Here is a 27,793-nt window from a genome sequence, read left to right as displayed (position 1 = left end):
CCGTATTATTAACTCCTAAGCGAGCAGTTGGAGCTCTATGCATAAGCTTGATCCATCCAATAAACCACTATCCAAATCCCATTTTTCCAAGACGGTCCACAAATAAATCCATTCTACACTGTTAAATGCTTTGGTCACGTCTAATGAAAAGACCAAGTGCCTGAATTATCTGGGACCACCTGGAGATAGAGAAATAAGCGACGTATGTTAAGAGCCATCAATTTGAGGGCATAAAGCCAACCTGGTCAGGGTGAATTACTGCGTCAATGACCGAACCCAATCGGATTGCTAATATTTTTGCCAATATTTTTACATCTGTGGTGAGCAAAGATATAGGACGATACGCATCTGGAGATTCTGAATTTTTATCAGGTTTTAACAGAAGTATTATTCAAGCCTCCCCTCCTCCTCAGGCGCCTGTAATGTACACAATAGTTTAGGCAATAAAATCTCTCCATATAACTTATAAATTTCCACCGGGAGTCCATCCGTACCTGGCGCTTTCTCATTTGCCATTTGTTGCACTGCTAATTGCATTTCCTCTAACGTGATGGGGGACTCCAAACTAGAGCATTGATCAAGTGTCAATCGCGGAAGAGTAATAGCCGCCAGGTAAGTTCCCAAGGCCTCCTCAGAGGCCTGAAAACAAGAAGAGTACAGTAAACAATGAAAAGATTAAAAAATTCTCAAAATATCGTAAGAATCCGTTACTAGACTGCCTCTATCATCACGCAATACTGCCACGAATTGTGACCTTCTTTGCGCCTTAGCCACCGATGCCAACAGATGTCCTGTATGCTCCCCCGCCTCATAGTATTGTCGCTTCATGAACATGTGCTTACATTCAGCATGGTGTTTATCATGAGCAGTACTTTAAATGTAAAGGTGAAGGGTCCGCTACATATCTACTTTCAGTGTCCTGTACCCTCGATCACTTTTCTATGCCCAATTCCGCACTTTTCCTCTTTATTCTACAGACTTGTAAATTCCCCTCAAAAACGCTTTCATTGCATCCCATTCGACAACAACAGACGTAGATAATTCCATAGCTTTTTTAAGTACTGCACATGAGAAGGGAGGCGGTATATACAATGCCATAATTATACATGCCTCACCATAGAGCGCCATAAATGCATATATATCGACCTTCCACATCCACAGTCGACCTGATCTACTCAAATGGTAAATTTCGGTGCACTAAAACACTCACTCCCCGAGAGTAGGAGGAAAAAGTAGAATAGTCCGCCCAACCTATCCAAGCTCTGTTAGGGTATGTGCACACGACCTCGAATTACGCCTGAAAAGACGGCTCCAATACGTCGGCAAACATCTACCCATTGCGTGCAATGGGTCTTACGATGTTCTGTGCAGACGAGCTGTCGTACACGTCGCTGTCAAAAGACGGCGTGTAAAATTACGCCCGCGTCAAAGAAGTGCAGGGCACTTCTTTAGACATAATTGGAGCCGTTTTTCATTGACTCCAATGAAAACCAGCTCCAATTATGTCCGTAAAAGACTCAGCGAAAAACGCGTGCACTTGTAAAAACGTCTGAAATTCAGGAGCTGTTTTCGCCTCAAAACAGCTCCGTAATTTCAGACTTATTTGGCGTTGTCGTGTGCACATACCCTTAAGGTGATGAACAGAGTCCACCATAAGGTGCGTCTCTTGAAGGCAAATGATAGCCGGTTGATGCTCCCGGAACAGACAAGAAAACTGCTGCATTTCGTAACGTCATTCAGACCTCTAACGTTCCATGTCAGGAAGTTAATCTTCCCCGCCATGAGAGTAAATTGGTAATAAGTGAAGTCTACTCTCCTTCTACCCCCATCTTAGTCTACCTAGATCAAGTATTGCATGGTGCTCCCCATCCCACAAATAAAATAAAACATATACAGAAAAATAAAAGTTCCTTCCCCCAAAAAGGAGGACGAGGGTAATAAAGTTTTGTCCCAGTCGGACCGGATCACGTAGCATGATGCTTAAAGTATCATGAAACCTATATAGTATATTCAGCGGTGTTAACAGTCCCAACAACATAGTTTCCCCTCCCGCCAAAATAGAACGATTCGTATCTTGCATGTATTTCCGTTTATAATCCCATCAATAGCCTACTTGGGCATTCTATCAGTAGTGAACTGATGATACGTTCAGTTGCACTAACATGTACTCACAGTTCTACTGAACCAAACCTAAGAAATTATAACAAACTGGCATATAAAGTCCTCAGGTGTCTCTTCCTCTTGCTTGCCGGATAAGATTTTCGTGACTGTCCAGCCAGTGAGCAACCTCTGCAAGATTACGAAAAAAAGTGGGTTTCATCAAGCGCCACAACCCCCAATTTGGCTGGGAATAACTTGCCATAAGCAATATTTAGCTGACTCATTCGCCTCTTAACCTCCAGGAACTTTGCCCTTTTTCGTTGAACCTCTGTTGAATAATCCGGGAAAATGGACACTTTGCTACCAGCAATAGTCAGATCTGGCTGATCCCTGGCTTTTCGAAGGATACTGTCCTGGTCTTTATAGTGAAGCAGTTTGATCAGGACCGGTCTGGGTGGGGCTCCTGGCGGGAGGGCAATGATTAGGAACAAGCATCCATATGAACGCTCGTTCGTCCGATCATTGGCTCCTGTAAAAGGGCCTTTAGTGTCCATTTAAGGCATGTAAAAGATTAGCTAAAATCCTGTACTGTTGAGCGCTTCCTTTTTAAAGTTTTGAACAATTGAACAGTTTATGTGGATAAGGCGGCTCTGGCCTAGTTTACATACCACGTGTATTTTTCATGCCAGTAAATGCAAAGGGAACTTTCTGCAAATGTTTCTAAAAATCAAGTGAAAATGCTAGTGTTTACATCGTGCTTTCCCTTCCATATGACGGAAGAACGCAGCTAAACTGCTGGGGAGTGCAGGTCCATCACACAGGGTTCTGTTATGGACTACAGTGATCTTATTTCCAGAGGGCCGCTTCCCTGTGGGGGGATGGTGAAATCATCTAGAACTTTACTTGAGGTTTTTTTTTATTCTCTACAATTATTGGGTGGAAAAATCACAACCGAGAAGCTGAATGTGTGAATAGATGCACTGAATAATGATTTTTGAATAATCTGGGATGAAAAAGTTAATTTTATCTTTTGTGCCAAGCTCAGAGGGATGGTTTCCTCTAGAAAAATGATGTGGTTTTTTTTACCACATTGTGATGAGGGCTAAGACCGTGCACAAATAGTAACGTGAGGGGCATTATATGCATACATTGTTTTGGGCACCGAATCATCAAAGGATTCGAGATAAAATGTGTATATATATATATATATATATAGGCGTGGGCTACATAATGAATATTTTTGTTATTATTATTCAAAGAGAATGTCATCTGCCCGATAGGTGACAAGGTAGTGCCAGACTGACAATCATGTAATTGGCATCCATGCTTTTTGGGATGATAAATTCCCTTTCAAACACGACCTGGACATATTGCTCTGGCAGCATTGAAAGTTTGGGGTTTCTGTAGCACAGGGATCAGCAAACTTTGTCAGTCCAGCTATTGTGAAACTACAACTGCAATGACAGCCACAAGCTTTAATATTCCAGCCAAAGGGGGTCAGGGCATGCTGGGAATTGTAGTTTCACAGAATCTGAAGGTTGCTGACCCCTGCTGTAGGATGATCATTTTCTTATTCGCTGTTTTGTCAATGGGGCTGCTATAGTAGTTCGCATGGCTTTGCTCTTCTGTCTATTGGGTATATCCTGTGGTTAAGATTTCCAGTAAAATTGAGAGGAGAGTGATTTTGGGATCGTTTGTGGAAATTTCAATGCATGAGACTTCCGACAGACGGCTCTTGTCATTCTGTTGCTTCTAGGAGTTTGGAACTTGGTAGTAAGTGTTGCAAACAAGCAGAGAGGATTTTGATGCGCTACCCTTTGTTCTGTGATTTTGTAGTTGTGCTGTTGTTCCTAGCACTTAGGCTCTATTCACACGACAGAGTCCGAGTGTCGGCCGATTAAAAGGGCCGTTTTGGTCAGTTTTTCTCGGCCGTTTTGTTTCTGTTCCGGGCATTGTTTCCGTTTTTAACGCCCGACTTTGACCGGTTTTGACCTTCTGTTGTTTTAACAGAACCGTGCGGCCGTTCCGTCAAAAATAAGGCAGGACCTACTCCTGTCCGTTTTTGACGGAACAGTCTCGGCCTTTTCATTGATTTTGTCCGTGAAACAACGGACTGTACACGGAAGCTATTCGTGTGCGGTCCGTGTTTCACGGAGTCGTCATTAGTGGCCGTACAATGGCCGATCGATGTGTGCATGAGGCCTTAGAGTTGTGAAGTTACTGGACGTCTGGAATGGCGGGAGGGAGAAGGGGTTAATAACTGAGCCCTTGTTTTGTGGTGTTTCCCTGCATATTGGGTTTGAGGTTCAGACCATAGATGGATATGGATTTATAATGCCTCCACTTCATCCTTACATTCTTTGCTTTTGTAGCATGAGGTATTGGACCAGATATAGACCTAGAAACCTCTCTGCTTTTCCACATTCAGGGGTGTAGAGCGGTGGTGTAGTAGGGAGGTGGTGTAGTAGGGAGGTGGTGTAGTAGGGAGGTGGTGTAGTAGAGCGGTGGTGTAGTAGAGCGGTGGTGTAGTAGAGCGGTGGTGTAGTAGGGCGGTGGTGTAGTAGGGCGGTGGTGTAGTAGGGCGGTGGTGTAGTAGGGCGGTGTTGTAGTAGGGCGGTGGTGTAGTAGGGAGGTGGTGTAGTAGGGAGGTGGTGTAGTAGGGAGGTGGTGTAGTAGGGAGGTGGTGTAGTAGGGAGGTGGTGTAGTAGGGAGGTGGTGTAGTAGGGAGGTGGTGTAGTAGGGCGGTGGTGTAGTAGGGCGGTGGTGTAGTAGGGCGGTGGTGTAGTAGGGCGGTGGTGTAGTAGGGCGGTGGTGTAGTAGGGAGGTGGTGTAGTAGGGAGGTGGTGTAGTAGGGAGGTGGTGTAGTAGGGCGGTGGTGTAGTAGGGCGGTGGTGTAGTAGGGCGGTGGTGTAGTAGGGCGGTGGTGTAGTAGGGCGGTGGTGTAGTTGGGAGGTGGTGTAGTAGGGAGGTGGTGTAGTAGGGAGGTGGTGTAGTAGGGCGGTGGTGTAGTAGAGCGGTGGTGTAGTAGGGAGGTGGTGTAGTAGGGCGGTGGTGTAGTAGGGAGGTGGTGTAGTAGGGAGGTGGTGTAGTAGGGAGGTGGTGTAGTAGGGAGGTGGTGTAGTAGGGAGGTGGTGTAGTAGGGAGGTGGTGTAGTAGAGCGGTGGTGTAGTAGGGAGGTGGTGTAGTAGAGCGGTGGTGTAGTAGGGAGGTGGTGTAGTAGGGAGGTGGTGTAGTAGGGCGGTGGTGTAGTAGGGAGGTGGTGTATGAGAGCGGTGGTGTAGTAGGGAGGTGGTGTAGTAGGGAGGTGGTGTAGTAGGGCGGTGGTGTAGTAGGGCGGTGGTGTAGTAGGGCGGTGGTGTAGTAGGGAGGTGGTGTAGTAGGGAGGTGGTGTAGTAGGGAGGTGGTGTAGTAGGGAGGTGGTGTAGTAGGGAGGTGGTGTAGTAGGGAGGTGGTGTAGTAGGGAGGTGGTGTAGTAGAGCGGTGGTGTAGTAGGGAGGTGGTGTAGTAGAGCGGTGGTGTAGTAGGGAGGTGGTGTAGTAGGGCGGTGGTGTAGTAGGGAGGTGGTGTATGAGAGCGGTGGTGTAGTAGGGAGGTGGTGTAGTAGGGAGGTGGTGTAGTAGGGAGGTGGTGTAGTAGAGCGGTGGTGTAGAATGGTGGTTTGCAAAAAAGGAAACGTCAGTTTTGGATGTGCTCCCTCCGTTTGAATGGGTGGTTTTTGGGTCACACGGACTGTTCTTTTGACTGTCTGGTTTCACAGGGATAGTTTTCTTACAACAAGGAATTGCTGCCAGACTTGGTATTCATCCGCTGCTCTGCAGGCTTCATTATTTGTAGCTCTTGTAAGGTGAAAGACTGCAAACTGCTTCCCTCGTACTGTGCAAGCGACACTTCTGGATCTGCCGGGTATCTGACTACTTCATATGGTTTTTCGATTTTTAGTAGCCTTGTTTTCCTTTACTGACCTGTCAAAGTATCCCCCATTTTATTTACTTTGTATATAAGATTCCTACACAGCCCTGCTCTCTTGGAACAGAACAATGGCCGACGTTTATCATGCAGGATTTGCCAGGTTTTGGCATAAACTGAGGAAAAAAAAAGTGGCAAAGCACAAAGTGCAACAAGTTTTTGATAAAATGTATTACCTTTTTGTCACTCCTCAGATGTGATAAGTGGTCGTGGTCTCAAAGTAAACATTGTTTTAGTCAAGCTTGGGTTTTTCGATCTCTCACTGAAAAAATGGCAGAATTTATTAGGAGGCATGAACGGTTTTAATAAATTAGGTGCAAATCACACCAACTATCTCCTTTACTAAGGCTGGCACAAGATACACCAGTCTTCGTAGATGTGTTTTCAGCATATTGCGCTCTCCTCGGCAGGCAGCAGCTTTCCATGCCAATAAATCGAGTGTAAGTAAAATGTACTCCACAATAGACAGGACTTCATATTAGTTATAATTTTTCCTGGCCAGCCGCTTCACTGCAGGGAAAGCCGTTACTGCCCAGGAGAGCTACGTCTTATCCCGAAGACAACATCAAAGCAGATTTGACATGTTTTTACTCTGTTTTATTATAATAAAAATAAACTACTATATGTGTTAAATATATTCATGGTAACCCTCCTGGCTCATGAGGAAAATAAAAAGCTGGAACTATAGTTAAGTCTGTCAGTCGAGTATAAGATAAAAAAGCACTTCTAGGGGTATTCCCATCTCCGACATTTATGGCATATCCACTTATCTCTGTTTCCGGAAAGTGGCTGGAGCCAAGTTTCCATGGCAAAGGGTAAATCGGGGGTCAGGGGGCCCCGTTCTATAGATGGGTTCGCATCCAAGAGGTTGGACTTGCATCTATCCGACATTTATGGCATATCCTGTGGATGGGCCATAAATGTCCGAGATGGGAAAACCCCTTTTAATGCTGCAGATTTTGCCAGTCAGTCCCTGACTTCTTGTGGGCACTAATGGTGATCTGATCTCATGCAGTAACTAAGTCACCCAGTCATTCTACAAATGACTTCACACAAAGGACAATGCAGGGACTTAATAAGGCCACCTTCAGTGACAATATAGGTCTAAAACATCATGTAAGCACTGCCATTCTTTCTTGGTAGAATTGTACTGTGAGAACTGGAGTATTTTAACATTTGCAGTCATTTTCTTTACAGGCCGGCTGGAAGGAAAATCATGCAACGTTCATGAATGAGCTGAAGAACCTACAAGCCTCCGGACTCACCACTCTTGGCCAGGCGCTAAGATCCTCTTTTGATTTACTTAATTTGAATAGGTTGGTGTCTGGAATCGATAACTATGGACAGGTGTGTATCACTAAAATCAACTTTTTTGTGTAATCTGACTTCTCAATATTTTAAGATTTATGGTTGCGTTCACATTCTGTTCACAGCATTAATGCTAGTTGCTATATTCATGTGTGCGGAATGCTATGATTGACTATATATTTTGCACCATTGTGGCCTTGACTGGGCACATGGCACAATAATTCAGAAACTAATCTTGCAGCCCTACACCCCCCCCCCCCCAAAAGGCGTTTTTACGTAATTGGGAGGTGGTCATTTCTAGAGTCTCCATATCCAGCCTCCAACATTTTCCCTAATTAACATTAATTTTGGCTTAAGCAAACGCACATGTTAATTCCAATAGAAGAGGGAGAGTGCAAGTGAGACATTTATCTTTTAAGGGTTCCCTGATAGGTCAGTAGAATCAGCTGCGAAAACTGATGGGTACGGTCCTTTGTGGCCATGCTACTTGGGGCAGTACCCCAACTTGGACTAATTGTTTTCTAAAAGTAAACACACCTGTGTGCTTGGCAGCTCTTTCTTGGACATCAGATTGTCAACTAATTCTGCAAAGATCATGGCTTTTACTGACCGGAATCGTCTAATTACTTCCCAAACGGAGGACACTTGTTACTGGCAACCCTTTTATGCATTCGATAGTAAACTGATCCTACAACAGACAGCGGGGTGAACTGCCAGGAATCTGACGTCTATAGGCGGTTGTAGACCATTTGTACGTGTTGGTTAGACACGTGTAAAAGATAATTTTGCTTGTAGAATTGTGCGATTAATAATAAATATTGTGCTATTCATGTTTTAAAGGGAAGAAATCCGTTCTTTTTGGAACCATCCATTTTAATTACAATCACAGATGGAAACAAACTAACAATCCCTTCAGGTGTTCTGGAAGAGGTAAGTGTCATTTTTATTGTGTATTCATATTAATGTCTGAGTATTGTTCCTCTATAATTCTTAAATAAGGCTCCGTTTACACTAGCGGCATGGGTTCCATGTATAATCTGCTATGCTGCATCAGTCTTCTCACAGATACCTGCAAATCCTGATGGATCTTATTAACTTTAATGGGGTCCAACAGGGTTCTCATATTTTGATAACCGGAACGGCGCTGCAGACGGCACTATTCATGCTGTCACGAATACAGCGAAAACACCATTATCACTATTGTAAACGAAGCCTAACCCGCATTCTTTACATTATACTGTCTAAGCAATTGGAGGGCGTATTATTTATTTTTTATTATTCTGCTTTCTTTAGCTCCATCTTCCCCTTAACTCTCCGTTGCCTGGAAGTGAGCTTACAAAAGAGCCATTCCGGTGGGATCAAAGGCTGTTTGCACTTGTACTTCGGCTTCCAGGAGCATCGTCTGTAGATCCAGAGCAGGTTGGGAGTGTACCCTCTGATGAATCTGCCGTTACTCAGATGTGTGAAGTCACTGGAGGTAGGATGCCCGTTCTTTGTCCTAAGCGCAACTACTTATAATGACTGTTCCTGATGGATGACTCGGGCTAAACCATCAGAAAAATGTAATAGAATTATGTAGGAATTTTCCCTATTTTTGTCCATATGGAATAATCGGGGTCACATCAAGACTGCGATTACCCATATTTCCACTTTTTTTTTCCATTAGTGTGAAGCTTTCAAACCATTAATAAGCACATCAGGTGTAAATTCAGGTGAATAGATGGTTACTTTACCTGTATTTTATTTATTCTTGTTTTAGGCCGGTCATACTGTGTCAGGACACAGAGGATGTTGAACCAATGTTTGGAGTCTTTAGTCCAAAAAGTTCAGAGCGGTGTTGTCATCAACTTTGAGAAGACCGGTCCTGACCCTACTCCAAATGCTGAAGGTAAAAAAGGTTTTGACTTGGTGCACACGATGGAGGAAAAATGACACCCTGGGGCTTCTGCTTGTCTTTACATCTGGGACTAGCTGAGGAGTTTAATATATATCAACGCAGCAAATATTTACTGTGGTAGGCAATTTGGGGGAGGTTTGCTTTGCGTGAAATCTTTCAGGATATTGCAAAGTGTTAGCGAAAATTCAATCCAAATTGGCAAATGGCCACCTTTCCAAATAATCCCATAATGTGACCTCAAATTCTCACAGCCTTAAGGAGACCCATGAAACAACCTGTGTGTCTGCAGAAGATAAATGGCAAAACCTCCGTTCTTAACAAGACGCCTCTGTAAACTTGTTTTATCATTCGTTTTCCATTTTTAATTAACCGACTATTTTGTTTTGTTTTTCTGTAGATGTTCTTCCAGATTCTGTTAGACCCAATAATTCTTTTGCTCCACAAGCCTGGCACAGTTGTCATAAACTGATCTATGTGCGGCCCAATCCAAAAACTGGTGTTCCTGTTGGACACTGGCCGATTCCAGAATCCTTCTGGCCTGATCAGAACTCTCCAACTTTGGTAAGTGCACTTTTGGTAGGTCATAGTTTTAGATTTTGCATAAACACATCCACACCTGTACAAAGGGATTTTTTTTTAGTTTTATATAAATAAAACTTAAAAGGGTTTTTCCAAGATTGTGAAAAATACCTGTATGAGACTGAATGGTCACACCAGGTGATGCCACCGTAGCTCAGAAGTAATGATTTCTCATTTTCGCGGTTACCCGCTCTGTGCAGTACTGCTGTTTGGATGCCAGCAAGACCTGCTATGGGTTGGATTATTATATAAAGGACTACAGTTCCCATGATTCCTCTCCTATTACAGACATTGTCTATATTTACAGCTGCCTGCATGCCCCTCTGTTACAAGCTGTAAGGTAGTGCTGTAATTACTAACGGTCTACACACATATCACAGACTCTGCTACTGACACTGCGCAATCTGCTGCCAAATCTATGACATACCAAAGAGGGGGGGGAGTGCAGGGACTAGAGGAGATAAGTCCTGTGTGGGACAGGGGATGTAACCACGTGTTCAGAATAGGAAAACCGAACACAAGCAGGAGGTAAACACGAGCCTGGTCATGTGACCATGTCAGACTGGCTTACAGAGGCATTTCAGCTACAGACAGTCTGTTAGTAAGTGCTCTTGCACACGACAGAGATCGGGCTGTGAAAAACGGTCCGAGTGTTGGCTGGATTTCCCGGGCCGACTGCGGTACGGATGGACAGGACTCCTAGCGTCAGACGTTTATGATGCTAGAAGTCTCTAATTCCCCACGGAACTGCTCTTCCATACTGTGTCATTTTGTTCAGTACGAAACAGCAGTTCCCTGAGGAGGCAGAGACTCCTAGCATCATAAATGTCTATGATGGCAGGAGTCCCGTTCACCTGTAACATGGTCGGGCAGGGAAATCCGTCCGACACAAACTCTGTCGTGTTCAAGGGATAAGGGATAGATCTTCTTGTATGTAAACCAGCTGCACATCATTTTTAAAAACTGGATTTGTTGAAGATTAGAAAAACAAACCTCACCATTCCTGTCCTTGGGTTGTCTGGTTTTGCAGTTTTCCCATGTTTCGTCAAGTTCAATTTCCTGCCTAGAAGACCGCTCATCAGTATTTATGAATCATTAATATTGATGACCTGCTGATGCTCTTTCATCTGTAAGACGTCCGTATTACATGCGTTTACTAATGCGCTGAGTATATTAATCAGCTCTCCCAACATTTCATATCTAGTTGTCATGTATACAAAATGAAAACAAACACCAAGTTATTTAACACTAGTGCAATTCTCTGTCATTACACCTACCAATGGTGTATTAATATTTGCGTTTTTATTTTGTATTTTTTTCAGCCCCCACGCACTTCGCACCCTGTGGTGAAATTCTCATGTGTTGACTGTGATCCTATGGTCATCGATAAACTACCTTTTGACAAGTATGAGCTTGAGCCGTCTCCACTAACACAGTATATTCTAGAACGAAAATCTCCTCATACCTGCTGGCAGGTCAGTGCAACGTGGCATCTGTGAGGTATTGCTGGTATATGATTCATGCCTTAGTATCCCTATGGTTGAACGATTAACTTTACAGACCAGATAAAAAGAATCTGAAAAATCTCTTATTTGTAAAGCTATTTTGGTGGGTTTTCATTTGTTCTCTACCAGAGTATTGTCCAAGCACATGGTGGGAAAGCGAGAGACAACTATTCTGTATTTTACATTAGCGCAAAAAATCTGTTCACACAGAGTATGTTCACGCAGTAGCAGTGACACCCCCCATGCCTGTTCGGGTGAAAAGACTGCAATCGCACCCTCGCTCATGCTGTGGCACTGTCCATATCTGATTGGACAGTGTCACAGCCACAGTAACACGCCCCCTTGACAGTACACGCCCCCTTGACAGTTCAGAGGGTTATTTAAATATCGGGCGCCAAATATAACGGCACTGATATCTAAATAACGGAGGGAGGTAGAAAAAAAATGTAAAGTGCCCCAGGGTTTGTTCAGCCCTCCCCATTACATGCTGCCGATGTATGGGGAGGTGAAAGGTTCTCTTTAACCCGTTAGTGACCGGACCATAGTGTTTCTACGTCTGTCACTAACGGGCCTTATTCCGATGCCATAGACTTTTTACGTCGCTGTCAAATCTCCCTGCTTTCAGCTGCCAGAGGTAGCTGAGGGCTGGGGGCGTCCCTGCTCGACTGGGTGAGATCGATATAAATATCCAGTTTAACCCCTCGGATGCGGTGCACAATAGCGAGCACCGCATCTGAGCGGTTTTGGAGAGAGGGAGGGAGCTCCCTCTCATCTCACGGACACCCGGCGATAAGATCGCCGAGTGTCTGTTTCTCCGATGGCAGCCGGGGGCCTAATAAAGGCCCCCAGGTCTGCCTGTAGCGAATGCCTGCTAGATCATGCCAGAGGCATGACCTAGCAGATGCCTGTCCGTTTTACACGGACAGGCATAATACACTGCAATACAAAAGTATTGCAGTGTATTATAAATGCGATCGGAGGATCGCATAGTAAAGTCCCCTAGTGGGACTAGTAAAAAAGAAAAACCCACTTTTCCCCTTACAAACTGCTTTATTATTAACAAACAAAATAAAGTAAAAAAGTTACACATATTTGGTAGCGCCGCGTCCGTAACTACCCCGACTATAAATCTATTACATTACTTAACCCGCACGGTGAATGTCATAAAAAATAAAATACAAAAACCTGCAGAAATTGCTGTTTTATGTGAATCCAGCCTTAAAAAAAAAAGTGATCAAAAAGTCGCATCTACTCCAAAATGGTACCGATAAAAACTACAAGTCGTCCCGCAAAAAAAAAAAGCCCTCCTACAATTGCATCGGCGAAAAAATAAAAACGTTACGGCTCTTCAAATATGGAGACACAAAAACAAATAATTTTGAAAAAAAAGTGTTTTCACTGTGTAAAAGTAGTAAAACATACAAAAACTATACAAATTTGGTATCGTTGCAATCGTAACAACCCGCTGAATAAAGTTATTGTGTTATTTATACCACACGGTAAACGGCGTAAATCTGGGACGCAAAAAAGTGTGGCGAAATTGCTGTTTAATAAAAGTTAATCAATAAATTCTATGTACCCCAAAATGGTGCTATTAAAAATGACAACTTGTCCCACAAAAAACAAGACCTTATACAGCTATGTCGATGCAAAAATAAAAAGTGTATAGCTCATTGAATGAGACGATGGAAAAACATAAAAAATGGCTTGCTCATTAACGTCTAAAATAGGCTGGTCATTAAGGGGTTAAACGACATCAACCATGTGGTTATCCAGATGTCCACAGGCTTGACTGGGTACTAAAGTGAACATAATAAGTTAATGGCAGAAATATTTCCACCTCTCAGATTTGTGGGTCTAGCATTGGAGTATAATACAGGCTGTAACTCCAGATCAGTACAAGATTCGTGATGTGATGTATTTACAAAGTTACTTAACTATATATAGAATGAACCTTAACCCCTTGCGTACCTTTGACGTAATAGTACGTCGCTGGCCACTTATGCCAGCGTACCTTCGACGTACTATTACGGCGCAGGAATAAACTGTCACTATGTGAAATCACATAGTGACAGAACAGCGGCGGCAGCTGTCATTGACAGCTAACCGTCTCTGCTACCGGCCTGGGGACCAATTAGCAGTCCCCAATGCCGGCGATTGCTGTGATTGGTCAGTCTCTGAAGACTGACCAATCACAGCCGTCTGTGACGTCGTCTGCAGGAGAAAGCTCCTGTCACTTTCTCTGATCTCCTCATTTCTGTGAGATACGTGAGGAGATCAGAGAAAGCAGTGTAAAAAAAAAACAAACACTTTTTATTAACCCCTTCCCGAAAATGGGCGTATAGTAACGCCCTGAGGATGAAGCGGGCACAGGAGCTGTGCTCGCTCCATCTTCATCGGATGTCGGCTGTAATATACAGCCGACATCCCACTGCAACTACAGCGATCACTGTCCTCTCCGATCGCTGTAGTTTAACCCCTTAAATGCCGCTGTCAATAGCGACAGCGGCATTTAAGTGATTGATACAGAGGGAGGGGGCTCCCTCTGCACCCCATTGCCCCCCCCGCGAAAAATCGCGGGGTTCTGATGGTTGCAATGGCAACCAGGAAGCCTAGCAACGGCTTCCTGGTTGCCAGGTACGGGAGCCTATTAGGTCCTGCCCAAGGCAGGACGTAATAGGCTCAACTGTCAGTTGTAAAGTGACAGTTACAATACACTGCACTACATCAGTACATAGAGAAGTAGTGCAGTGTATTGTACAGGGGATCAGAAGATCAGATCTTCCAGTCCCCTAGTATGTGTAAAATAAAAAGTGAAAAAAAAGTAAAAAAAAAAGTTTTAGATAAATAAATAAATACAAGTTTTACGTAATAAAAACAATAATCGCCTTGTTTCCCTGATCAAGCCCTTTATAATTAGAAAAAAAATGAAAAAAAAGACAAAAACTAGACATAATAGGTATCGCCGCGTTCGTATCGGCCTGACCTAAAAAAATATCATATTATTTATCCCGCACGGTGAACACCGTAAAAAAAATACCATAAAAAACAATGGCAGAATTTCCTTTTTTGGTCACGTTGTTTCCAAAAAAATGGAATAAAAAGTGATCAAAAAGTCGCGCGTAGCCAAACATGGTACCAATAAAAACGACAGTGTGTCACGCAAAAAATGTATGTACTCCGCACAGATTACATATGCCCCCACATTATAAACTGAAACACCAGTAAAACACTAAACAAAACTACTACCAAGCAAAATCTGCGCTCCAAAAGCCAAATGGCGCTCCTTCTGGGCCTGGCAGTGTGCCCAAACAGCGGTTTATGACCACATATGGGGTATTACCGTACTCTGGAGAACAGTTTAACAATTTATGGGGCGTATGTCTCCAGTGGTACAAGCTGGGCCCAACGCATTGGGCACTGAAATAGCATATATGTGGAAAATGTCAATTTTCAATCTGCAACATCCACTGTGCACTAATTTCTGCAAAACCTTTGGGGGTCAAAATGCTCACTACACTTCTAGATGAATTCCTTGAGGGGTGTAGTTTCCTAAATGGGGTCACTTCTCGGGAGTTTTCACTGTACTGGTACCTCAGCGCAATGCAACATGGCGTCAAAAACAAATTTTGTAAAATCTCCACTCCAAAAACGAAATTTCACTTTTTCCGTTTAGACCCTTGCCGTATGTCCAAATAGCCGTTTACAACCACATATGGGGTATTTCCGTAATCAGGAGAAATTGTGTAACACATTTTGGGGTGTCTTTTCTCCTGTATTCCTTGTGGAAATGAAAAATTCTGAGCTAAAGCTACAGGTTATATTTCACGGACCAATTCTAATAAAATCTATAAAACACCTGAGGGCTCAAAATGCTCACTACACCTCTAATTTAATTCTTTCAGGGGTATAGTCTCCAAATTGGGATCACATCTGGGGAATTTCTACTGTACTGGTACTTCAGGGACTCGCGACATGGCCCCCAGAAACCAATTCAGCAAAATCTGAGCTGCAAAATCCAAATGGTGCTCCGTCCCTTCTGAGCCCTGCCATGGGTCCAAACAGCAGTTTATTACCACATATGGGGTATTTCCGTAATCAGGAGAAATTGCTTTACAAATGTTGAGGTGCTTTTTCTCCTTTATTCCTTATAAAAATTAGAAAATTCTGTGTTTTTTCCAAAAAAAAGTCTCTTTTCATCTTCACAGACTAATTCCAATAAATTCAGCAAAAAACCTGTGGGGTCAAAATGATAACTATACCACTAGAAAAATTCCTTGAGGGGTATAGTTTCCAAAATGGGGTCACTTTTGGGGGGATTCCACTGTTTAGGTCCCTCCAGGGCGTTGCAAACGTGACACGGCACTGAAAACCATTCCAGTAAAATCAGAGCTTCAAAATCCAAATGGCGCTCCCTCCCTTCTGAGCCCTGCTGTGGGTCCAAACAGCAGTTTATTACCACATATGGGGTATTTCCGTAATCGCGAGAAATTGCTTTACAAATGTTGGGGTGCTTTCTCTCCTTTATTTCTTGCAAAAATTAGAAATTTTTACGTTTTTCCAGAAAAAAAGTAGATTTTCATTTTCACAGACTAACTCCAGAAAATATAGCAAAATACCTGTGGGGTCAAAATGCTAACTATACCCCTAGATAAATTCCCTGAGGTGTGTAGTTTAAAAAATGGGGGTCACTTTCGGGGGTTTCCACTGTTTTGGCACCACAAGACCTCTTCAAACCTGACATGGTGCCTAAAATATATTCTGAAAAAAGGAGGCCCCAAAATCCAAGAGGTGCTCCTTTGCTTCTGAGGCCTGTGTTTCAGTCCATTAGCGCACTAGGGCCACATGGGGGATATTTCTAAAAACTGCAGAATCTGGGCAATAAATATTGAGTTGCGTTTCTCAGGTAAAACCTTCTGTGGTACAGAAGAAAATGTATTACATATGAATTTTGTAAAAAAAAATGAAATTTGAAAATTTCAGCTCTACTTTCCTTCAATTCCTGTAAAACGCCTAAAGAGTTGAAACACTTTCTGAATGCTGTTTTAGATACTTTGAGGGGTGCAGTTTTCAAAATGGGGTGTTTTATGGGGGTTTCTAATATATAGGGCACTCAAAACCACTTCAGAACTGAACTCGTCCCTGAAAAAATCGCTTTTTGAAATTTTCTTAAAAATATGAGAAATTGCTGCTAAAGTTCTAAGCCTTGTGAGGTCATAGAAAAATAAAAGAATGTTCAAAAAACGATGCAAACATAAAGTAGACATATGGGATATGTTAATTGGTAACTATTTTGTGTGGTATTACCATCTGTTTTACAAGCAGATACATTTAAAATGGGAAAAATCATAATTTCTTCATATTTTCGCTAAATGTTGGTGTTTTTCACAAATAAGGAATGAATTTATCGACCAAATTTTTGCACTAAACTAAAGTCCAATGTGTCACGAGAAAACAATCTCAGAATCAATTGGATAGGTAAAAGCATTCCGGAGTTATTACCACATAAAGTGATACATGTCAGATTTGAAAAAATGGGTCTGGTCCTCAAGGCCAAAATGAGCTGGGTACTCAAGGGGTTAAAAAAAAAAACAACAACAAAGCAACCTGTAAAATAGTGTTCCTAGTGATTTTCTTATTTTATTTCCCCCCCTCATTTCTGTTGCAGGTTTTTGTGAGCAATAGTGGAAAATACAGTGAAATTGGACAGCCGTTTGGCTATCTGAAAGCAAGCACCACTCTTACCTGTGTTAATCTGTTTGTCATGCCATACAACTATCCTCTATTACTTCCTTTACTTGGTGAGTCCGCACTATCCTGCCGATGGTCCATCCTCTCATTACTTATATTGGTTTTATTGCATTTTGCAGCATTAATTTGACTTTTGTTTTATAGATGACTTGTTCAAGCTGCACAAACTAAAGCCAACACTGAAATGGCGCCAGTCCTTCGATAACTACTTGAAAACAATGCCACCGTATTTCTTAATGGTAAGCTCTAGCCTTTTCAATGCATTTGAGCAAAATATTTATTTTGTGTGATAGAGCTTCACTTCTATGCTCTTCTTCATTTAAAAACTGAAGCATAATGCTTGTGTGTAAATAACCAGTTAAAAAATAATTGATGCTAGTAACCAGTGGAATATAGACAAGGCTACTATACTGAACGAGGGAGTGCAAGACACCTCCTTCCTACTATAGCGATGGCTCAGCAAGGCTCTACATATCTACCCTGCTTGAAAATTGCTAATTGACACAAAATTTCAGACTGCTTGGTTATCCTTAACCCTTATCACGTACAGTTACGTGATTTTGCGTTAAGGGGAAGTATGGAGCGAGCTTACTGGCTGAGCTCGCTCCATACACCGCGAGTGACGGATGTGTTACGCAGGCGACGCCTCACTGCGACGGGCGGGATCAAAGTTCACATTGATTCCGCCCGTTTAACACCTTAAATGCCGCGGCTTTTAAAGTGTTACAATCAGGGGGGGCACCCCCTCAAACAAGCCATTGCGCAAACAGCCAAGCCTCTGGGCAGTATAGCGCTCGAGCCGCAGTACTGCAGCTCTGCTCCTATTCATATGGATAGGAGCAGAGTTGCAGTAACCCACACGGCCGCTATACATTGTACGTAGCCACCTGTTTCCAGCACACCGTACGCTGAACACTGCATAACGTCCAGTGCCCGGAGGCAGCTGGGACATCTGATTGGTGCGGGTTAAATAGATCTATAGGTCAACTACTTTCAGCCATCACAAAAGGTCGGGCTCTATTGCCCTTATTAGACTCTGGAATTCCTGGTCTTGCCTGTAGTCCACATCCAACAATATGTCTTATGGTAAAAACCTGGGACAAGGTTTAACAGCTGCTTAATAAGGGGTGCACTCTATTTACCCCATTTGGCATAACCTGAAATATAAGGTGTTCGCCCATGGGAATCGGCAGGAGTGGGTTTTATTGCTCAACTCCAGAAGGACACAATTTTGAAAACCATTACAGGAGGACGTGCACCTAAATCCAAGGATGTTTTACCAGTACTTATTAAGACATGCTTGATCGACGCCAAAAAAGATCTGATTTTTCCATTACTCCTCGTATGCTAGTTAACGATTTCTAGTCGAGGGTCTGCGGGAGTGATCTCTTTGTTTTATAAACTCTTAGGCCCCCTGCACACGCTGCAGATTTTGTTGCAGATATTTCTGGTTCTGAAAATCCGTTCCATTCATCTCAATGGGGTTGTTTCTCCAGCAAGCTCAAAATCTGCAGTGTGGGCAGGGGGCCTCATTGTTCGAACGTTTGAGAAAGAAAATTGAGTAAAAAAACAACAACTGATCAATGGAACTCTGTTCTCTAATACCTAAATTGCCTACTAGTAAAGCCCATAGGAGCTGACAGCTGTTCTTAGTGCATCGGAAATATAGAACACCTTGTTTTCTTAAAGAAAAAAAAATATAGGTGTTCGCTCAGTCGCCTGTTTTCCTAGATGTTGAAACGATCCGGCTGATGGTCTGCATATGTTCTGGACGTGTGTGCCCTCGGGACAATTCTGGAATGATCTTTTAGCATGTTTCCATACGGTGTTTCGGGTCCATATCCCTCCTTCTCTGCCGTATTGGGCTGTGTAGATGTCCTACCTGGGGATGAATATTTAAAACTTGCTATAATGCGTATACTATTTTAAGCCAGGAAACCGATCGCTGCCAAGTGGCTGGATAGCACTCCTCCTATTATGCAAGATTTTATAATTAGTTGGAATACTGTGTAAATACAAGAAATGTATAAAATGCTAAATCGAAATTTTAAAAAATTGGGGGATTATGGAAAGGTTCTAAATGGGTGCCTGCCCCCATGCCTCTGTGCTTGATCTCCTTAATTTGTTTCTGACGGATGTAGCTGATCCGGGAAGCAATATGAGCAATTCAAATCGAATTAAAAATAAACAAAAAAAAAAAAATCTATGGAAAAGTTGAAATGCTCCTTCTCAAAGATCTTGTATCATTTTAGGGTCCACCTTCCCCACAATCCTATTACTTGTGAACAAAACGCCATAGCTTTGGATACATGTCATGCACAACCGTCACCATTGATATCAACAGTGAAGCTGAGGTATACGTTTGCCTTTCCGTTGAGGGGTTAACCCGACGGAACCCCTCAACGGAAGGGCAACGGCGATGTGAACGCAGCCTTAGCTTGTAGTTTAAACCTGCAAGCCCTGCAGTTACATGTTACGATTGTATGGTTCCGCATAACATGTGATTGTTCGTGCGATCACCCATCTCCTCCTGCAGGCAGATGTTTACACATGTGGATGCACTGCCGGCAAATTCGATTCTTTTATTTGGTCATCCTGAAAAATTAACGACAAGCCAATTTTTTATCGCTGCACAGGTTTACTCCACACAATGATTGAGAACGATTGTTTATATGAACAATAGTTCAGGTGATTATCGCACTGTGGAAACGTTCCTTAGGGTAACTACACGTTCTGAAAGGCAATGTTTGTTTGCCGAGCAGCTAAGTAACACTGCAAAATCTGGGAACTTGTTTTACCTAGTAGAGGCTGCGCGACTAAGATCCATGGTTTCTTTAGCTTTGCTGATTTTGTGAAGATATGTGCATGTTGAACAGGCATAGGTATAAACTCTGCACATCTTGAACCTTTAATTTTAATGGGTAACTAAACTTTCATAAAACGTTTGATATGTCAGTGACATGTCAAGTTGTGATCGGTGGGGTCCGAACACGGAGAACCCCACCAATCGCTAAAACGAAGCGGCAGAAGCGCTCAGGCGAGCACTCTACCGCTTCGTTTCATGAGCCTGTACAACGCTTGTCTTCAATAGAAAGTCTATGAAACTGTACACAAGTTGCTTGGCTTTCTGAAGAAAGTCGATCGGAAATCCAGCAGCACAGCACTCACCCAAGTGCTTCGGCCGCTTTCTTTTAGCTATCGGTGGGGGTCACTATGACATCTCAAAGGTTTTTTGGAAGTAAAGATACCCTTTAAGGAAGCGCATCTAAGGCGAAGCTTGGCTCAGACTTTTAACCACAAACATTAACTTTGTTAGACAAAGTTATGTTTGATCCGAAATTGCATGAATGTGCCGATGAGTGTAAAGTGCTGGGTGGCATTTTCACAATGTGCCAGGTGTCTATTTTCACAAAAATATAAGGTATATAATATGATCTGGTCACAGACTAATGGAAATCTGTTTTCACACGAGCGTAATATGCCCGTATTACAGACGCAACACCCAGACCTTCCACGGGTCGTAAAAACTGGAGTTACTCCAGTTGTCATGAATGGCGGGAGGTCGTAATATGGGTGCAAGGAAGCTCCCGCATTACGCTAGTCTAAAAGCAGCCAAAGGGTTTCACTATAAAAGAATAGCAATCACGTGCACGGCTGTAATATGGCACATCCAACAGTCTATGGAGACCGCATTGTACCTAATGTATGCTTTCGATTTAATACAGAGGTTTTTCTGACATTCATACGAAACACAAACTCCCATGTGATGCCGTACGGACACTGTGCACGTGGCCCTGCAATGTGCATGAGGCCTTAGGATATTCTTACTTGCTGTTGTGATTTATATGCTTTACGCGATTAATTGTATTTTTTTTTTCTTGCATCCCAGCCATTAAAGAAAGCTTTGAGAATGATGGGAGCACCAAATCTAATATCTGACAACTTGGATTGTGGTCTTAGTTATAGTATCATTTCATATCTGAAAAAGCTAAGTCAACAGGTAACCATTTATTTGTCCTTATGGTAGATTTATACAGTTCTTCCCGTTCTCATATCGTCTCCTTCTTGTATTTCTAATCTTGTAAAGTGTCATCATCCGATCTCCATACGATGGCTTCAGTATAGTCAACTGGAAGTTGTAATGGGTGATATTTTTGTTGGGTGTCATTGACATGGTTTCCGCAGGTTCTCATCATTTTCATCTTCTGGACGATGCACGCTTTGAGTTGCACAAAAGCTTAATCAATTATTAATCTACTTTTAAGTTAAAGGGAACCTATCCGCCGTTTTAAGAGCGATTAAAGGGGCTGGGAGGACATTTTAATCATACCCTTTGTCTCAGCCGTGCAAGTTGCATGAACGAGAAAACTGTTTAATTCCTCCAGCGCTCCGATCTCAAGTGCCACTAAAGCGGGACTTGATGTGCATATTCTCCCTCGCTGCAAGCCCCGCCCCTCTACTCTAAATGATTACTCTAGCGGTCTCCTGATTGACCGCTAGAGCCGTCACTCAGAGCAGAGAGTGGCACTTGCGACCACCGCACTGGGGGAGTCAAACGTCTGTTTCCACTATAATCTTCGCCATTTTTCTGGCATAAATTATAGTATATCTGTTGGGCCCCATCCTCTTTTCCCAAAATTGGCGAGATCGGCATAAAATGCCTCAACTTTTGGGCCTTTTGCAAATTTTCGACGCCGGAAAACTAGCATAGAAAGTTTGATGAACTCCACCAAATGCAAAAGAAGCAGGCGCCTGGCAACGGATGTGATCAGAACTGATCTTGCGTTTGTTTAAGCCCTTTTACACGAGCCAATGATTGAGTGAACGATTGTTCATACAAATGCTTGCTCTGTGTAAAAGGGACAAAGTCAGCAAACGCTCATTTATCGACTGATCACATCTTTTCTTTGGCCATAAAAATGAACGCTAGTCAGCAGTGTAGAGTATGTGCCGGCGACCAAATTGAAATGTATGGGGATGAGCAATTGTATTACCGATCATTGCTTCATTTGAATCGAGAAAAACGAGCACTGATCAACCAGCTGTATTGTTGATCGGCGCTCGTTTGAGGTGGTAAACACGGGCGACTATCTGCCTGCGTAAGACCACCTTATGTCAAATATTGAGTTGTGCGCTTTCTGTGGTATTTGAGTCTTTGTGGATGCGTCTGTGCTATGTGCTTTGTGATTTCTGTTTCCCTCCCAAGTGTCTTCTCACTCATAACTTCTTTTGTATGTTCCAGACTAAAATGGAGTCGGAAAGAATAATTACATCTGTTGGAAAGAAGGTCCCGCAGGAGACTGGGATTAAAGTGAAAAATAACTCCACAAGACTGTCTTTAGTTCACAACAGACACTTCAAACAGCTGCTGCCGGGAATCTCTGGAGAATCCCCTGTACGACTGCTGGAGATGAATGTGAAGGATTTTCCTGGTTTTCAAATTGCCCTTTTAAATAAGGTAAAAGAAGAAACCTGATTCAGTCTGTATTCCAGTCCTGTTGTAATGGCCAGGTAAAGAGCATGTCCACAAAATCCTCATGTTCTTCTCTACCATCAAACGGTTAAAAATACTCCTTCAGTTTTTAGTTTTTTCTAGTCCTATCTATTTCTCAGAAAGCTGGGTGACGACACTAGTGTGACTACCATTGCTCTTTTTAGAGGTGGTTGTTTAGTTTTATTGCCCTCTGCAGAGATATTAGCAGATTCTGTAGACCTATGTGCCTATAAATAATGTATATAAAATAAATGTAATCACGCTCTAATTTGGCTAATTTGTCATTTAGGGGTCTTTCATGCATGTTGTAACGACGGCCATATTGTTTGTCATCAATCCTTCAAAAAGAGTGAAAGGCCCAATAAAATTTTTAACAACTTGGCAGAAGTATTTACAGGTGACGTCGAGTGGGTATGCTCATGAAGAGGTTGTTTCATCATAGACAAGCCCTTTAATATGAGAGCTGCAGTGGTGATCAGCAGATCTGGCTCCTGGATCTCTCCCCCCCCCCCCCCCCCCCCCCCCCCAAAAAAAACGGACTAGGAATTTGCTTCTCATTTCCCCTGCAGTTCCTGCTGCAGGAGAAATTTAGTATCACATGCGGCCATTCAGATGACTGGACTGGTTCCACCAGAGCTTGTTAGAGGCTCTAGATCTGAGGGAGGCGTCCCCACTCCGCAACGTCCATATGCCCTCATAGAGGAGAATGTAAAGAGATTATCCAAATTAGAGTCCCCTTTTTTTAAATGCATTTGTTTTTTGTTTTGTTTTTGTTTGGTTTTTGTAAATTAACCCCTTAATGACCGGGCCATTTTGCACGTTAATGACCAAGGATTATTTTTTGTTTTTTCACGGTCGCATTCCAAGAGTCGTAACTCTTTTTTTATTCCGTCGACATAGCCGTATAAGGGCTTGTTTTTTGCGGGACGAGTTGTATTTTGTAATTGTACCATTTTTAGATGCTTACAATATATTGATTAACTTTTATTAACTTTATTTTAGGAGAGAATTGAAAATAAGCAGCTATTCCAGCATTAATTTTCACGTTATAAATTTACGCCGTTTACTATGCAGCATAAATAACATGTTCACTTTATTCTATGGGTCGGCACGATTACGGGGATACCAAATATGTAAAGGTTTTATATGTTTTTTCTACGTTTGCACAATAAAAACCCTTTTAGAAAAAAATTACTTGTTTTTGCATCCGTCGATATGGCCGTACGTGGGCTTGATTTTTGCGGGACAATGTGTAGTTTTTATTAGTACTATTTTGGGGTACATAGGACTTATAGATTAACTTTTATTTTATTTTTTATGGGGGGAATGGGAGAAAAGAGAGAATTTTGCCGTTGTTTTTTGCGTTTTCTTTGGACGCCGTTCATCCGGCGGTTTAATTAATGTGTTCATTTTATTGGTCAAGTTGTTACGATCGCGGGGATACCATATATGTGTATGTGTGATTTGTTTTGACCGTTTTATTAAATAAAACCACTTTTTGGGGCAAAAAAGTAGTTTTATTTGACTTTGACTGTAATTTTTTTTTTTTTTTTTTCACAAACTTTATTTAACTGATTGACATTTATTTTTTTAGTCCCACCAGGGGACTTCACTATGCGATGTGCTGATCGCATATATAATGCTTTGGTATACTTCGTATACCAAAGCATTATTGCCTGTCAGTGTAAAACTGACAGGCAACCTATTAGGTCATGCCTCCGGCATCGCCTAACAGGCAGATGCTGAAGACAGACCTGGGGGTCTTTGTTAGACCCCCGGCTGTCATGGAAACCCGACGGCGACCCGCGATTTGTTTGCGGGGGCGCCGATCGGGAGACAGAGGGAGTTCCCCCTTCTGTCAAACACATTAAATGCCGCTGTCACTATTGACAGCGGCATTTAATGGGTTAAACTGCCGGAATCGGCGCGTGCTTCGATTCCGGCAGTTGCAGCAGGAGCCAGGCTGTGTAGAACAGCCGTGCTCCTGCCGCTGATCGCATGGGTACGCTGTCAGTACCCGCGCCATCACAGGACGGATATATCCGTCCTCCTGCGCGAACTAGCAGCTGCTGAGGACGGATATATCCGTCCTTCGGCGTTAAGGGGTTAAAGCAAATATTCTATGTGAACTTTAATCTGGGAACACCTCTACATTTAGAAATGTTGTAAGAAAATCATTCATATTGAAATAGCAGGTTATCTATGTTTTGTATCATTTTCAAATAGCATTTTTCACTCTTCACTTTGTCCTTTAGGATCTCAAGCCCCAAACGTACAGAAATGCCTACGACATTCCACGCAGGAATCTTTTAGATCAGTTGACAAGGATGAGGACCAATTTGCTGAAAACTCATAAACTGATCGTTGGTCAGGATGAAGGTATAGTATTGTTTTCTAGTGTAATGGATCTACTGCGAATCAGTCAAAATAACAAAAAAATAATCTGATGTTTGTATTGTTGCTAAAATACGTAAAGCAGAAAATCTGTTATATTGTTGAGTGATGGCATAAAGAAAGCTTAATGTTTGTTTTTATCTGGTTTGCAGATTGTCTGCATAGTGTTCCAGTGGCTCAGATGGGTAACTACCAAGAATACTTGAAACTTATGCCTTCCCCTCTCCGAGAGCTTGATCCAGATCAACCCAAGAGGCTTCACACCTTTGGAAATCCATTTAAACAGGATAAAAAGGTATTGTTTTTTTCCTTTCTTAAAGGAGGTCTCCGGGCAGTTTATATTAATGGCCTATCCTTCGATTTAAGTCACAAATATCCGATCGGTGGGGGTTTGACTCCCGACATCCCCACCAATCAGCTTCTTAGCGTGCCAGGGACTGCAAATCCGGTCCCATTCAAGTGAATTGGACGGAGCTTCTATCCCAGACACGGCTGCTATGGATGTGTACGTTGCTGTGCCTAGTAAACATTGAAGAGGCCACAGCATTCGCCACCGCGGCCCCTTAAGTCAACTAATCGGCGGAGGTGCTGGAAGTCCGACCCCCACCGACCTGATATTGATGACCATTTCTAAGGATAAGACCATCCATATAAAAGGCCCGGTGAACCCCTTTAATGCAATTTATCACTATATTAAGGGGTTACTTTTATGAACAGTTCTCTTATTGGAAAAGTTCTATTTAGGAGCTAAAGCGATTCCAATCGTAAATCAGAAACTGCAGGTAATGACATTTCCTGCCACTTCCCTGCAAGCTCCATCAGCACAATATAGTAGTCTGGAAACACTCGCAATGCCATCCGGCAAATCATTGCCACATTTGTGAGAAGATTCTGATAACATGAAGGCAGTTACCTAATAGAACAGTTGCAGTAGCTTTGCATCAAGAAGCACAGTCGTTTCTTCCAGACCAGATCGGTCATTGGACAGAAAGCAGTTTTATTATATTTCCTTTGTGAGAAATTCCATGCATATATTTATGTATGAAGACATCTTAAAGAATACTTCACACGATTTTTTTCCGCATGTGGCACGTATCAATGAAAAGTGCTACCGATATATTTTATAGGCAAGCATTGAATTTTACAAATCCACAAATATCAGCAATTTTCATCTGATGGGACCCACAGACCATCTATGCATTACATGGACGGCCATAGGTTTGAATGGCTATTCTGTAATGCTACATTATACAAAGAGTCAGATGTGGCTTCCCCTGGCGATCACCCGGTGTTAGAGCAGTCAGACCTGTGGTGATCAGCTGATCACGCGTACGGCTTCCATTCAACAAGGGATTGTCTTCAATAGACCGTCCCCTTTTAATGCTCTAACAGACAGGGCTGCATATACCTCTAGTATTCCGGTCACAAGAAGTTATGACCTATCCACTAGATAAGTGATAACTGTTAGATCAGTGGGGGTTTGACCGCTGAGACCACCACTGATCCCCCATTCCCTCAGCCGCAAGCCCGCTGCCAGGAGGCGTTGGATGGAGTGCAGGTGGAGCGTTTGCCCTGCTATATCATTCAGTCTATGGCACTGACGGAAACTGCCAAGTGCCCCAACCGATCTAAGGGCTAGTTCACATGGCGGGTTTTGCCTGGCGGATCCCGCCGCAAAATTTGCCGCAAAACTATTCCTGCCGATGCTCCCTCTCGTTGACATGGGAGGTGGAATTTTGCAGCAAAATTCCTAGCGTTTACACTTCTCCAGTGGATAGGTGATAACTTCTTGTGACTGGAATACCCCATTAAGCGCACACGAACATAAAGACGCTCCATTTTGGTGGTATTTAAGACCATTATCCTCAATCTGAAGCCATGCTTTATATAACTTTAATCTGATATTTTATTTTAGAAAGGTAGTACAATTTTAAACCCTCACTGGTGCCGGTTAACATTAACATCTCTTATCATATGTAGGTTTTCTAAAATATTTTGTTCATGTTTTAAACCTGAAGTAACAATGGTATGACTACAACCAATGGTTTGCAAATTTGTAATTGCAATTATAGAACACAATTCCTACAACTCAGTGGTAGGGTGTGCATGATGCATCGAAATATCGATACTATTTCGATGATGTGCACCCTCAAACGGTTCAATACCATTACTTCATGTATTTCAATACTAAGCTGTGCAGCCGCCCAGCTAAGTATAGTAACACATGAATGTAGTGAGAGCGGAGCAGCGGCTCACAGCCATTGCTCCGCTCCTGACAAGTGTGTCAGCATGATGTGATGCGGCCAGCGCTGCACTAATGAGCACCAGCACTGAACACAGAGAACATGGCTGGCGCACTGCAAAATACCCCCATGTTTTGTCTCCCGTGCCGGCGCTGCCACTAAGTGCTGCGCCAGCTGCATCACCTCATGCTGACCACGCGCACACACATGAGCGGGGCAATGGCTCTATTAAACACAACCGCAGCCCCACTCTAACGGCGGAGATCAGAGAAACCTCTGATCGCTGCCGCTATTCCCTTGAATGCTTCGATCAAAGCTGACCGCTGCATTCAAGGGGAAAATGACAAAGGGGATACCCCTTGGATCGCACAATCAAGGGACATACCTTATATGGGCAGACAGCCCAGGGTGCATTGAAGGACCCCAGGGCTGTCTGACCATATTTCCTGTTAGGATATACCCAAGTATGCCCTAACAACTGCCTGTGTACTATCAGTATATGGATATATGCCAGTACATTAAAGTTTAAAAATCAAAAATAAAAGTAATGTTGAAT

General features: G+C 42.9%; 1 protein-coding gene across 5 annotated transcripts in view; it reads left to right on the top strand.

Annotated features, from left to right (window-relative positions):
• LOC142659622 (integrator complex subunit 6-like) overlaps positions 1 to 27,793 on the top strand; it is a 51,486-nt gene that overhangs the window by 17,382 nt on the left and 6,311 nt on the right. For all 5 annotated transcript variants that reach the window (XR_012850354.1, XR_012850353.1, XM_075835931.1 and 2 more), the window contains exons 3-14: positions 7,264 to 7,413; positions 8,215 to 8,304; positions 8,668 to 8,851; positions 9,134 to 9,262; positions 9,669 to 9,832; positions 11,173 to 11,325; positions 17,024 to 17,156; positions 17,251 to 17,345; positions 20,996 to 21,106; positions 22,349 to 22,564; positions 24,856 to 24,979; positions 25,147 to 25,289. Coding sequence is in view for 3 of the 5 variants with exons in the window: in XM_075835931.1 (XP_075692046.1) it covers positions 7,264 to 7,413; positions 8,215 to 8,304; positions 8,668 to 8,851; positions 9,134 to 9,262; positions 9,669 to 9,832; positions 11,173 to 11,325; positions 17,024 to 17,156; positions 17,251 to 17,345; positions 20,996 to 21,106; positions 22,349 to 22,564; positions 24,856 to 24,979; positions 25,147 to 25,289 (1,692 nt within the window). In the remaining 2 variants the exon portion in view is untranslated. The remainder of the gene's footprint in view (positions 1 to 7,263; positions 7,414 to 8,214; positions 8,305 to 8,667; positions 8,852 to 9,133; positions 9,263 to 9,668; positions 9,833 to 11,172; positions 11,326 to 17,023; positions 17,157 to 17,250; positions 17,346 to 20,995; positions 21,107 to 22,348; positions 22,565 to 24,855; positions 24,980 to 25,146; positions 25,290 to 27,793) is intronic.

Source organism: Rhinoderma darwinii, chromosome 8 (genome assembly GCF_050947455.1).
Source record: "Rhinoderma darwinii isolate aRhiDar2 chromosome 8, aRhiDar2.hap1, whole genome shotgun sequence".
Classification (NCBI taxonomy): domain Eukaryota; kingdom Metazoa; phylum Chordata; class Amphibia; order Anura; family Rhinodermatidae; genus Rhinoderma; species Rhinoderma darwinii.
Note: the sequence above shows the minus strand (reverse complement) of the source record. Positions and strands in the feature narration are given on the sequence as shown.